Source organism: Plectropomus leopardus, chromosome 21 (assembly GCF_008729295.1).
Source record: "Plectropomus leopardus isolate mb chromosome 21, YSFRI_Pleo_2.0, whole genome shotgun sequence".
Classification (NCBI taxonomy): Eukaryota; Metazoa; Chordata; class Actinopteri; order Perciformes; family Serranidae; genus Plectropomus; species Plectropomus leopardus.
The window spans coordinates 16,344,639-16,358,630 of record NC_056483.1 but is presented as its reverse complement, the minus strand read 5'-3'; the positions used below and the strand labels follow the sequence as shown (position 1 = coordinate 16,358,630).

The 13,992-nt window shown below is 38.4% G+C and overlaps 1 protein-coding gene across 2 annotated transcripts; it reads right to left on the bottom strand.

The window, feature by feature from the left end:
* Window positions 1-1,179: 1,179 nt before the first annotated feature.
* Window positions 1,180-12,419, bottom strand: bloc1s5 (biogenesis of lysosomal organelles complex-1, subunit 5, muted). Of its 2 annotated transcripts, XM_042510347.1 has the most exons (6): window positions 12,121-12,419; window positions 11,605-11,687; window positions 10,578-10,698; window positions 10,204-10,262; window positions 9,226-9,423; window positions 1,180-1,337 (listed from the first exon to the last, which is right to left on the bottom strand). In XM_042510347.1, the coding sequence occupies exons 1-5, from the start codon at window positions 12,137-12,139 to the stop codon at window positions 9,250-9,252; spliced, it is 456 nt and encodes a 151-aa protein (XP_042366281.1). In that variant the 5' UTR covers window positions 12,140-12,419; the 3' UTR covers window positions 1,180-1,337; window positions 9,226-9,249. The 2 variants fall into 2 exon arrangements, with proteins under 2 accessions (XP_042366281.1, XP_042366280.1); XM_042510346.1 differs by lacking the exon at window positions 1,180-1,337 and having other exon boundaries at window positions 5,600-9,423.
* Window positions 12,420-13,992: the final 1,573 nt, after the last annotated feature.

Here is a 13,992-nt window from a genome sequence, read left to right as displayed (position 1 = left end):
TTAAGATAATGTCTATTCTTTTAAATGGGCAAACTCATTTCACAGGATTTTCCTTCATGCGTGATTCTCTTAATACACTTTATACCTGAGATACGATTTTCAACCAGCTGTGTACCACAACAATTGAGTAGATTAAATTAACAGTTGTAAACCTCCCTACATCTTATCCACGCCCAAATCTATCTGCTTAGAGCTTGGCAGATTTTTGCTGGGATAAGAGCTATTGCTCGAACTAAAGATTGTACTTCCACATTTTTGTTTGCCCACCAACATTGACACGCAGAGAAGCAGATCAAGAGAGAGAGCCGCCACTTACTCTCTCACACACTCAGAACACACTCCCATCCAACAGTAAAACTAGGCAGTGCTGATCAAATATAAACCAAGATTTTGTTACTGTGTTGCCTTTTTTAAAAAATGTCTTCAGAAACATATTTTAGTGCACTGTTGGGGCTGTTATGGGCTACCAGAGGTTTTAAACAGGAAGTGGGCGCCATACTGTTTCCTCTATTGTAAAAATTAGGGCTTAAAAAACTAAGATTAAAAAGTAAATCTAAGCACTGCTGATCAAATACAAACCACGATTCTGATACTGGCTATTTCTTACCTCTAACATTTTTAGTTTACAGTTTTACTGTAATTCGAGATTAACTGTTACCAGACAGCAGACATATTGTTTCCTGTGTGTGTGTTCCTGTATATTGTTTCCTGCTTGCATTACATCACCCATCAGCCGGTGTGTTTTTTGTTCTGGTGCACTGCAGTGGTAGTGGTAGGTTTTCTATGCCACAGTCCTTTTTCTCTGTTGTCTCTGGTTGTGTTTACAGCACCAATTTCAAAAGTATTTGCATCTTCTTACTGCATAGACAGCCAAGTTATGATGAAAAGACCCTCTTTCCAGCAAAGAAATACCTCTTCAAAAATCTGGTTAAACATCTGATTCGCATCATCTGCTGAATGACAGACAAAACCACACTGAGCACTGAAAAGATGTCATGACATCCAGTGTTTCACATGGGCATGCAGTAGTTGAGTCATAATTTTAGCTCTGGACTCCCCTCCTCCATGTCTTTCACTCTCAGCCTCAAGGTAAAACCATTACGCTTGAAACGAAGCAGCAGCAGTAGTAGCAAAAGCAGCAGCCCACTTGGGTTCAGAGAGACAGGGGAGGGAAACGATGAAAAGCAAAGCCCAGGGCCGTCCCGGGCCCTGAAGGAGAGTTGCCTTTATTGAAGGAGTCCACTCCCATGCATTCTTTTGCCAAGAGCCCAGGCCTCCCTGGAGAAAGCTGGGATCAGAGGCTGGCTCACATCTAGATGGGGGCTCACTGGCTGGAGCTGCAACAAACACACATGGACACAAAAATCACATCTACACAGAGGCACAAACAAGCATGCACCTTTCTCCTCCATCTTCTGTCTGCCTCATTGTTCTGTCAGTCAGGATGGGCTTTTAGCTGTGATCCACTGCAGGGATTCCCCACTTCCTGAACGGGTAACACACACGCGGGCTTGTAAAGCACAACTGATTGATTTATTGGGTTTCGGGGGCTGAGGCAGGTGGGATATTAGATGCTCCTTGGAGAGCTCATCATGAGATCATTCAGCGAGAGCAAAGGGCTTGCTCTGAAAACAACAGGGGAGAAATTCCGCTGTCTTGAGTCCAACAATAGGACAAAAGTTGTTGTTTTGTAAGGAGTGGTATGCTTAAATAGCTTTGTGAAATGTTCACTACTTGGGGAGTCTGTCTTTTTCTTCCATCACACTTTGGTTCAGCCTACGAAAAATGTTCAGGGATAATCCTGTTTTTAAGATGCCTATCATTTATCATGAGCCAGGAGGTTTCCAAAAAACTTCTGTACGTACTGGAAAAAAAGGAGAATCCTACAGTCACTGTTACAGCCGATTTAATATTTTTCTTTGTGTATATTATATGACCATCAATCATTTTACATTCTGTGATGTCTGTAATTAAATCTTAAATATCTTGAAACCTCTTATACTGGCTAATAAACAAAAGAAATGAATTTAAGTGTAATATTTTACAATGGATTCTTGGATCAAAAGATTATTTCTTGTTATGGACTTTCATTTCTTTCTATAGGTTAAAGGCAACAGACAGTAAACTGGGGCCGATCAGCATTGTGGCTGCAAACATCTTGTCCAAATCTGGAAACCACCTGTTCACTGAGAATGGTGTCTGATTTTATTGACTATTTGAACTTTTACAGCGATATCAGTTTTATTTTATAGTATCCCTATTGTTACAGGAACTGAAAACGTTCCTTTGGTAAAGCCCTGAGGGCATGGCTGGAGTTCTCAAAAAGTCACATTTATGAACATACAACGAACACTGAACTCACGAACAACATACTTAGATATTTTGAGTGTCATTTTCAATTTTCAAAGATTGTCTCTTCAACATCTCTGTTTCTACAATCACCAAGGCTTTGAATCATCCTTACTGCTTACCCTTCTCCTCTCTGTTCCATGACTTATTTTCGTAAATCAATACCCAGACAATGAGCTATAAATAAGAGATCAAAAAGACCCAGAGCACATGGTTTTCTCATGACGAGTAGATTTAAATCATACCCCTTTATTTCATAACAGGAACATTTCAAGGGAAGAGGATGTAAATCTAGAGTGCAATGAGCTGGCAGGAAGTTCAGTGATGGAGTCAAGTAAATTGACTGAGGTGAAATCTCTTGATCTTGTTCTGACTGGATAGCTGGTGATCTGATTATTTAATGCCGCAATAATAAATATTTTTTATATTTACAACAGACCGCATGACTACTTGTATGTGGAAGGGGTCACTTGTAGTGACAAACACACTGAGGATTATTGCCTGTTTTGCAGTTTTTGTCAGTTCTATGAAGTTTAGTGCCTGTCAGCTCATGTTTTGTTTTTTTGCTGTTTCGGTTCACTCTTACTACTCTTACAAGGCGTTTTGGGCTAAAGTCATGTTATATCTGCTGGATAGTAAACTGCAAACAATTTAAGTTAAGTAATGCTTTTCCATATAGAGCAAACTTTTCTGCCATTCGGATGCTTCAAGAAATTGTGTCCTATCATTTTAGGATTAAACATCATTGAACCCGCAGCAGCCAAAGAGAGATAACATCAGGAAAATACCTGCCTGGTACAGAAAACAGGGAAAATCAAAGCCATTGAGGAGGTATGTGGTTGGCAGTGAAGCCAGACATTCCTCCACGGTTCAGGAATCTAGACGACAACAAGCTTTGTTGCTGCTGGTGGCCGCTGGCTGATGACAGGCCGTTCTCTGCGTCCTTGCTGGCTATTGTTTGCCCTATGATTGACTGAGGAAGGTGTTTGTTGTTGCTGGACTCTTATCTGTGTTTCTTGGACCTGGCAGGAACACTGAGCTGTTGTATTAGCGAGGCTGTCTGATGAAACTAAACAGACGCAAAACATCACGCACAGTTCAGCTAATTAGACCTTCAGCTCTTATTCATAAAAGACGGCAGAGGAGTGTGGGTCTTTCAAAGAGAGATAACCTGATCAGGAAATGTGGTTAAGAAACAGACTCTGTTCACTGTACAGAATAAAACTGACATGTCAGCCTTCACCAGGGAGCATATCACTGCTGGTTAATAAGGGAGTGCTGGCATTTACAGTGAAAGGTGGGACGTTTAATTTCCATCCCTTTTCTTTCCAATGATTGCTTTTATGTGCCACCCAGTGCTCATTTTCTAAGCTGCCAGAGTCTGAGACTATCCAGCATGCCTTGCAACTTTCCCTCAGAGAAATATCAATTTCTTAATTTGTTTTACTGCAGCTTTGGGAGCTCTCCGTCTCTTATTTAGTGATCCACTGGGTGAACATTTGCCATTGCCAAAGAATTCATATTGCCACCTGCATTACCATCCGCCCAGGACCCATCACTGACTCCCCGGGGTGGTTTTATGCTGCGTTATTAACTTGGAAGCACAGCGCTTTTGTTCATTGGCATTTTCATTTTGGACCCCTTAGTAATTGAGTAACAGGGGCCCATCATGTAGCACAAAGGAAAGAGAGTAAGCATGCAGAGGCTGAAAATTCTCATAAGCTGTCAGGAAAGCCAGGGTGAATGAATACGTAGTCGCTGTCTATTGTTCCAACACAAAACAGTGAAATTGTGTTTCTGTTAGACCTGCTTTTTCTCATCAGTCAACTGAAATGAAAGGCAATCATGCCAAAAAAAAAACGAAGAAAAAATTAAGTAACGCCAAGTTTGCTGTTAGCTTTGTCGAAACTGCAGCAGCCCTCTGAGGTCATGTGTATTTTATTTGTTTCTTCAAGGAAATTCAAGCTCAGCTGGTATTTTATTAGTTTCCAAACAGTACAGCAGTAAAGGAGAGTGAATAGACATTTAAATATCAAGCCATACCACAAACTGTGTTTGACTTATAAAAGTGTACGCTGTACCTTTTATCCTGAACAAAAAAAAGCCAAAGACAAGAATCCATGCATCTGCAAATTTGATTACCCAAACTGTCTTTGTCAGAAAGTATACAAAACTGTAGACAAAAATCATAGGATAGAAACGGGACACAAAAAGTATCCTGCAATCACAGTTACCTATATGTTTATGAAACTTGTATGGTCCAGTGTGTAGGATTTAAGGGGAAATATTGGAAGAAATGGAATATAATATCAGAGGTATGTTTTCTTTAGTGTATAATCAAACTATTATAGTAATCGTTGTGTTTCTGTTACCTTATATAAACCCGTTTACATGGACATGTAGAGTGGGTCCTTGTCAATGGTGTCTGCTAAGCTTGTTCTCACTATTAACTCATCAAATACTGCTGCTTTATCAGTGTACCTCAGTGTCAGTTTTTTCAGTTTTTAACTTTTTTTTTTTTAACTTTCAGGTAATTTTCCTGCACTCTCCACCAATTCCCTGCCAGTCTTTTGGGTCGTCTCCTCATTCTCTGCCAGCAACTACCATAATGTAAAAAGTGAGAACATCCATATAGGTTGGGTGGGAGGGATGTTGGATGGTTCAGACAAATACTGGACTTTCACCTTAGAGCCCGCTGTTTGTTCTTTGGTAGTAATCGTAGCATGCAACGCTACTGACATATGTCACATGATGTGACAAACAAGTAGTGACAGCTGTAGCAAGCCGAACTGTGATGCTTTGTTTTTAGGTTTTACTTCATAAACATCAGGCAACAAAAGCAGGTGATTAAGTTTCCAAAAAAAACTGTTTAAGATACTTTGTTAGTTGATTTTGTTAAAGACTATATGCATGTAACAAACACAAATATACATTTTATTTGAAAAGTGTATTTAAAAAAAAAAACATGTGGGAGAAGTTTTAGCAGGTTGCAGTCTGAAATGCTCAATGCTAAGTGCCACTAAATCCTACACACTGCATCATTACCCTCATAATATCCAGTGCCTCCTGTCAGAAAGCTGTGTACGTGACACAAAACATTACTGTAACTGTGTTTTTTATAAGTTGAGTCTGCACGAAAATGATATATGATTACAGAATTTGGGTGGACTGCACATACAGTCACATCCAAAAAACTACAAATTTTTGGCTGGGTTGCTAGAAGCAAGTAAAACACACCTTACATAGTTTATATGTATATTTTTAGTATCAAAAATTGTTTTATTGACATGTTGAGATTTGGTCACTGTTACAAGCAGATGTTTAGGTATGTCCAAATTTAGTGCAGAGTAATGTGGGTTGATGAAACTGATTTTCTTCTGTCATTAAAGCTAAGCTTCAATACTTCTCTACATGCTCTCAATCCAGCATGAGCTACTAAAGTCAGATCCTGTTTTTCACTAAATGTCTTGATTCAATTTCACATTTCATGCCTGGGTTACATTTCAACCTTTTCCAGTGGACACGGAAAGCTCTTTTTCAGACTGAGCATCAGATTGCATTTACTAACACACCCCTTATCTCTGTCTGTTGCCCTGTGGAGCTCCAGCTGGGTGCTGCTGTTTCCTTCACCATTTGTGTTGGCACAGGGAACGGCAGCTCCGTGGCCCGAGAGCACTGCTCTCCCTTCAAAACAGGAAGAGCACGCTGCTCTCTGATGCACACTGGAGACAAAAAACAAACCAACGAGGGTCCAGAGGCTTGAGGCAGCAGGCTGAGGAGGATGATAACAGGAGATTTCAGCCGGTGCCCAATATCTGCACACAGAGTTGTCTTACAGGTCGGTGTGGAGGGAAAGTGTCTGTGCCAGCAACCTGAGTTCATGGGATGCTTGACAGTTTGATGGGTATCTTTCCAGATAGACCAGATTCACTAAAAATGTAAGAAAGCTCTAATGTTACGGTGCTTTTCCTGTTTCCCATTGAACACAGCACTGATAGTGTTGCTGATAAACACAAGTTACTCAACAATTACTTGACCAGGTGCTGAGATTTCTGGATTTATTGACCTTTCAGTCTGCGCTTTAACATAAAACCAAATTCCTGTGAATGTCGAAACCTGTTGTTGTTGCAAACCCTCATTCGCAAACAGGCGTTGATCTAAATCCCAGATTGCTTAATGTCAATTTAGTTTGGCTGAGTGCATGTTATTATTGACAGCAATGGCCTTGTAATGCAATAAAAGATGGTGGAGGGTTATTCTGACCTGAGAGCTTTCCCACACAGCCTCAGGCTGGTCGTATTTTCTGGTTTTGTGGATTTGAACCGGCAAAGAGCAGACCTGGCATCGACCAGAGAAATGTCTAGATCTACATGTGCACGTATTTGCCTTGTGTTAAATCCTGGAAGAATCACTTTTACGTGTTCCCTGGGCTTACTCAGTTCACAAGAGTTTTTTTTTCAAAACCTGACATTACACAGCGGCGTCAGAACTAATTCTAACAGGTATAAATCCTGTACTTATCAGGTCCAACAAGTACTTACTGTAAGCTTATGACTTCACTCATGAATAGCTAACACTCATATGACTTTAACGCTGACCTTTCGTGTACTCTGACTGTTTTTCTTTCATTCCAATGACACCAAAAAAATAAACAAGGGCAGATGAAAAGGTGCCTTGCTGGCAGAGGTGGGCCGCGTTTCCGTATTGTCGCTCCTCGTTAGCCGATGATGAGCTGTCTCCAAGCTGGACAGCTGCAGTCACCGAGGCGGAGGGAAGGCATGCGCACACACACACATACATATGCAGACGAACATCTGCTGCCATGTCTGTGTCCTCTCTGATCTCTGACGCCAGCCATCACCAACTCATACACACACATGCATGCACAGTCACAGGCAGAGCGACCAGAGGGTGGTTTTGCACGAGAGCTGGGGCGACAGGTCACTGCTAGCCAAATGGAAAAAAAGCTGCAGCTTCTGAGAAAGGGGATACAGAGCCGAGTTCACTTCAGCAGTGTTGTCATACAGTGAAGGGACTCCACTGCTGGATTGTTTTGTTTAATTCTCATTTTTCTTTTTTATTCAGCTATTACTGAAGTCCAAACCTGTTTCTTCAGATGTAACATTGGACATTGGAGATGTCTGGGCAGTTTAAGGGAGTGTGTGGTAGAGGTGTGAAGGGGGTTTCCAAAATATTTGTTCAGTTACGTTGTGCGAGATGAACTGTGTTCTCAGCCATGCCAGGAATGTGCCCAGTGTGCCCACCCATCCATTAACCTGCCCAACGGCCCACTATTGTCTGAAGCAAAATCAAAACAATTCATTAAATGTGCTGCGAGTCTAATATTAACCTCAGAGATTCTCCGCTTCAGGGTCAAGAGCCACACAGATGATTTCACTTCTTTTGTAATTCATAATGTAACTTGTACATATTACTGTGTATTTACTGTAAACCTTTGATAAATATAAAGGATCAGTGTGTAAGATTTAGGGGGATTTAGTGGCATCTATTGGTGAGGACTGCAGGGAGCTGAGTTATCCACAGAGGTTTCTTCCTCTGCAAAACTAAGAAACCGGTGATTGAAACCAGTAGGAACACTCAATAAAGCAGTGTCACATTAAAAATCAGAATTTCTCCACTGTCATTTGGCATGTCAGAGACTGGCCAGAATCTGCTAATGTGACATACTTTTTTTCCTCCGATAACTTCAGATCCAGATGTCCAGGACGTTTTTAACTCCTGGACATCTAAGGAGCTGAATTATCTGCAGAGACCTGCTCCTCAACAAAACAAATGGACAGGGATGTGCAAGATGGCGATCTCTGTAGAAGAGGACCCGCTCCCTATGTAGATATAAATGGCTAATTCTAAGGTCATGAAAACACAATGATGTTTGGTGATGATGGTGATTAAACACTTAAGAAAACATGCCAAATCCCTAACATTGGACCTTTAACAGGTTTTTATATCCATAGCATCTGCTGCTGTGTTCAATTAATCTAATAAACAGAAAATGTAAAACAGAAAGGAACACATGGCGTTTGTGTTTATCATTCTTTGTATTTTTAGCACTCTATTTTATATATGCATAACCAGAAAGAGATGAAAACCAGGAGATGAAAATCTGATATTTTTCTGTTTAAACAGAAATAAAAATATTAGATTTATGACTCATTGAAATCAAATTGGTGGGGGCAAAACAAACAAAAAACAGCTGTTGCTGATCATTAAAACTGGTTTCAGCAACGGCCTTTCATTATTAAAATTACTTCATAGACAGTTGGTTTACTTGAGGCTAATGTCAGAGGTCAAATGTTCCAAACACAAGAGAGCTGCTGAGGGACGATTTGTTCTGGAAACAGTTTTGTTTAAGCTGGTTTCTACAACACTTGACCCATGCTTTAAACACACCTGCTCAGAAGGGCTTTGCTAACATTTAATGTTCTGGCTTTCAGTGCTTTGAGTATCTTGCCTTGATGCCAAACACCAGGTTCCTTTCAACCGGAGGCTGACGCAAATTCATCATCAGCACCCTTCAGGCAAGCATCCATTAAAAATCTTGAAATGTTGAAAACTTCACAGCCAAGGAACAATCGAATGATTGCTTGTTTAAAAATGACATATTCCAGCCCGTAAACATGCTGTGAAAATTCCATGTGCGAAAGTGAGAAACGTTTGAGCCTGATGGCCTGTGAAATGCCACACCGTTAATCACACTTTCATAGTTATGATTTGGAAAGTGTTGGCTCTAGTGCAGGCTCAAGACCTCTATGCCAACCAAGTTCATCAATCAAAGCCAAGAGCTTCGATTAGTAGGACAGACGTCCATGTCCGTAACAAACACAAGTACGTAATAAAAAAGGTTTGTTCACTCACACCCGCGCACAGTCCTTCAACTGATTAGAGGGGTGAAAATTTGGCCAAGTCTTTCTTCTTCTCACTGTACTGTGTGCTGAGTTGTCCTACAGCCTTGGCGTGCTCCTCATCCACCTCCTCCTTTAACCTCTGCTGCTCCTTCAGAAAATCTGCCCACTCGTCTTTCAAACGCTCCATGTTCCCCTGCAGCTGGGTGCTCTGGAAGGACGCACAAAGATGAAATGATGTCTGTCTCAATTTTACTGCTTGTACTACTTCAGCTGTTACACCCTCTTTCAGTCATACACTACACTGAAGATGCTGATAATGTAAGGCAGTGTATATGGGCTCAGTGTGGTGTCAGAGAGGAAATAACATCACAAATGCCTGTACAATCTGCAATCCAGTCTGGTTTTTCAACACTGTGACAATGTCCACTTGCTCTATTAACCCTCCAAAACCTATACAAATTAGCTTGATTTAATTCAAAAACATGGAAAAGGAATATCGGCAACTTAACAGAAAATGACCCAAAAATTAACAAGAATTTCGTAAAAAGTTACAAGAAAATTACCTTAAAAAATAGCAAAAATAAAGAAATTTTAAAAATGACCTTTAAAAAAAAGGGCAAAACTTAAAAATAATAATGATTCAATAAAAATATGTATTCTTTCTGTAACATATTTTTTTTTTAATAATTTTATTAATTAGAACTATAGTTTTCTGAACATTTTCCCTGGTTTTTCTGGGGGGATTTTTTTAAAAAAAATACTTCTCTCTTCCTATCTTTTTTTCACCTTTTACAAATTACTTGCATTTTGTGAGACTTTTCTTGTCAAATTGCTGATTGCCTTTTCACCCTTCTTTTGAAAGAAATCAGACCAACTTGCTCACATTTCAGAGGTTTAAATGCCTGTGAAAGATTTTTTAATGCAGTAAAAGAAAACCTATGTCAGTCCAGGCTTCAAAGGCATAAGTCGTTTCTCTGAGTTGTCTTACCTGCTGTGCCTCTAGCTCCCTCTGCTGGACTCTTTCTGCCATGTGATTGGCAGCCTCCACTGTGGGAGCAAAACAAAAAACAAACAAACAAAAAAAAAGATTCTTAATACCTGTTTTCAAAATGTTTATTTACTCCAACATGACAGATATTGAAATAAAAATATTAAGTTGCCATTGTTTTTCAAAGAAGGTTTCCTGTGATATTATACCCTCATAGGATTAAAATGTATCATATGAAACATAGTGGATGACAAATGCAAAATAATAAATTGCGACTTTTTCCAAAAGATACGGCAACAAATCCTCGTGTCAAGATTAAATGACAGGTCAAAAATTTGCATGATTCTATTTTGAATCTGAGAGAGGGGACTTACACCGTTTAACAACATCAGACAGCATGCCCTCTAAATCCGTGGGCAGCATTTGCTCATTTGCTTCCGGGACCATTTTATTGAGGTTCTCCAGCAGTCTGCTCTCCCTGTGTCCACGTTTTTCCTAAACAAAAGCAGAGAATGCTCAGACACTGGGCAAAAAAAAAAAAAAAAAAAAAATTTAGTCATTTAGTCTATCACTGAGATGTGCTGCTCCATTAAAAAGGTAAGAAAAATATCAATAAATGAGTTGAAATCGTTTCCTGGATTAAAAAAAAAAAAAAGAACAAGATAAAATACAATATTTTTCAAGAATACTGATCACTCCATCAGAAATGTTGTTTGGTCAATTTGTACAAAAGACAACAGAATGCTTCTCTCTCACTTATTGAAAAAAAAGATACAAAAATACAAAAAAAAAAATACATACAAAAAACAAAAAAATACAAAAAAATATAGCTGTTGTTCACAAAAAAAAATGCACTTCATTCATTAGAGTACATTATCAAACATAATGACAAAAAACACTATTGTGTCACATTGGTGGCACAATAGTATCACTAGTATCACTAGTATCACTAGTATGACTGTATCACTGGTATCATTTCTCTGAAGGTTATTCATGTTTTTTGCGATGACCACTGTAGTTCTACAAGTTGGCACACAGGAGTGTCTGTTCTGCAACCTCACTGCACTCTGCCACTAAATCATACACACTGGACTTTTATTGTCCATGGTTAGTGTTTTACTAATACTTGCAAAAAGGTAGATTCTGGTACAAAAGGTAGATTCCTTCTCAGAGTCTGATGCACAGCTTAGTGAGTGACAGCAGTGTTTAAGGATAAAAAAAAAAAATCAAAATAATGCTTAAAAAAAAGTCCAAATATCTGTTATCAGTGACATTGCACCCACAAGTCAAACACCAAGGCATAATCACAACTGTAAGTAGATCTAAATTTTTAAATACGTTTGCAGCCTTATATTTAATACATGGGTTAGGGTTAGGGTTAGTTAGGCTCATGACAAGTACCTCAAACTCTCTCACAAAGTAGTGGATCTCTGCATTGATGACTGGTCTGTGGTCAAACAGCCGGGACTGAATATCACCCACATCTGCAGAACCAAACACAGCTCAAATTACATTCAGTTTATATATGAGGATCACACACGATAAAACATATTTACAACATTGTTGTGACAATATATTTTTTTAAACACAATTTTAAGCACGCCTTTGAAGACTGTGTGTGCTTTAAATGTTGTGCTAGATATTCTGCATGCTATAAAAAGGCACAATGGTATCATTACAAATCTAATTCCAAGTTTTTCCATCTCATTCAGTCTTTACATGTTCTATATAAATACTGACAAAAAATAATGTCTATCACAATATTCATGACAGTGAATGATATCTTATTGAGCTTCATACCAGTCCTCCAGTTCCTCATCAGACTAGCTGCAGTCTGAGATTTAAAAAGTAAACAACAAACCGAAATACCTACATGTATACAATCAGAGGGATTTTTCAGCTGCGCATTTCACTCACCTTTAGTAATTTTGTCCATTTTTACAAACTCTGCTCACGCGTTAACTTGAGTAGTTAAATCAAAGTTTTGTCTCCTGTGAAGTAGCTAGCTAAACCAGCTACTAACCAGCTGCTAATCACTTGCTAAATGTTCCAAATGCTAAGCTAACTAGCAGCCAATTGCGAAAGCGCTTCTTGGCACAACTAAACCGTTAGATATAAACGCAGCCCACAGTTTTATGATACAGTAAAACATGCCAGCTACATTATTTTTTTAAAGCTGCAGTGGTCTTGTGCTAATTACAATCAGGTGAACAGAAGTCAGCTGACAGCGATGCAAATATTTACTACTACTTCCGGGTGTGAGGCCGCGGACTGAACTAAGAGGCTAAAAGAGGGGTGTCACATTCAGCTTAGTATCGTCCCCATGCAATTTAAGATTTTTTTATTTTATTTTTTAAATCAGTTAAATTAATATATTGTCCTCTGCAGTCTTTACTCAAGGTAAGCTGCAGAGACGTGCTTTTTATTCTGATAGTTTTAAATGTCGAGAGTGGTGTAGACCGAGGTTTTGTGTGACTGAGGACAGCAGATGTCAGTCTTGCTCTGTGGTGGAACAAAGTCACAAAAAAATCTACTTTTTAAATTAATTTGCACACGTTACTTGTCAATTCAAAATACATTAAATAACATAAATAACATAAGAATGTATCCTTTTTATATGTAACAGCACTCTGTTTTTTCCCTTACTATGTGGATTCTGTTTGCACTCTTTCCCCATCTGGTTCATTAAACTAATAGAAGTCCTATAACTTTATAATAAGTTAATAGCCTACTTTTTAAGAATAACTATGAGGTTGCTAGGTTGTTAAAAATAACCCTACGTCTGGTGTTTTTCCTCCTTGAGAAGAAATCTTGCTTTATGTTTTATTTCTTTTTAAATTTTTTTTATTAGACTCATTATTAGATCACTTACCCCCAGAGTATCAGAACCAAATTCTATTAGACCTATTTAGCATTTTTATAAATCAATTCTATGAGTCTAAATATTTATTCAGGAATTTCCAACTCTTATAACCACATTATTACTACATAGAAAGGATAAACACCAGCGAGAGGAACTTTTTCACAACCTGGACACCCCAAAGTAGATATTACTTATGTCTAATAACTCACGTATAGCTTTTACTGTTAATTTGTTGACTACTAATGAAGCAATTGTTTGTTTTAAACTCTTAACAACATGTCTCAGTACAAAGTGGTTCCTTATAGGTCTACAATAATGATTGAATATGAGTCTAATATTTATACAGGGACCGGAGTATCCATAGTTGGTTACTTATTATGAGTATTTAGAATCTAGTATTGAGTATTTACTGACCTTATCATATGTTCAGTGCACACTGCAAACAATACTATAATCCTAATAGTGGTAGGATACTATAAATTCATCACACCTCTTTGTCCCTTTAGAAATAATGAAGGAATTTTCTATTTATTTATTTATTTTATGTTTCATCTATTTCCTTTTATGTGTGGTTTTATTGCTTTTATTGCTTCTCTTGCTGTTGTTTTTGGTCTGTTTCTTTGTATTATTTCATACCGAAATTATGCGTCTTGCATTATTTGTCCTCTGGTTTTAATTTTATCCTAACTCTACTCTAATTCATTTGCTTGTGTTCAATGGGACTGTTTGGCTTTTTGTTGTTGTATCACATTTCTGTGAGTGTAAACTCTATTTTTAAAGGTGCTATATAAATAAAGTTATCATTATTATTTTAATGATTGTATGTAGTGATACTGCATACTGAAATCATACTTGTAAGTAAATTAGCAAACACACTTTAACCTTTAGATGATAGAGAAGGCTAAGTCCTCCAATCGCTGACCTCT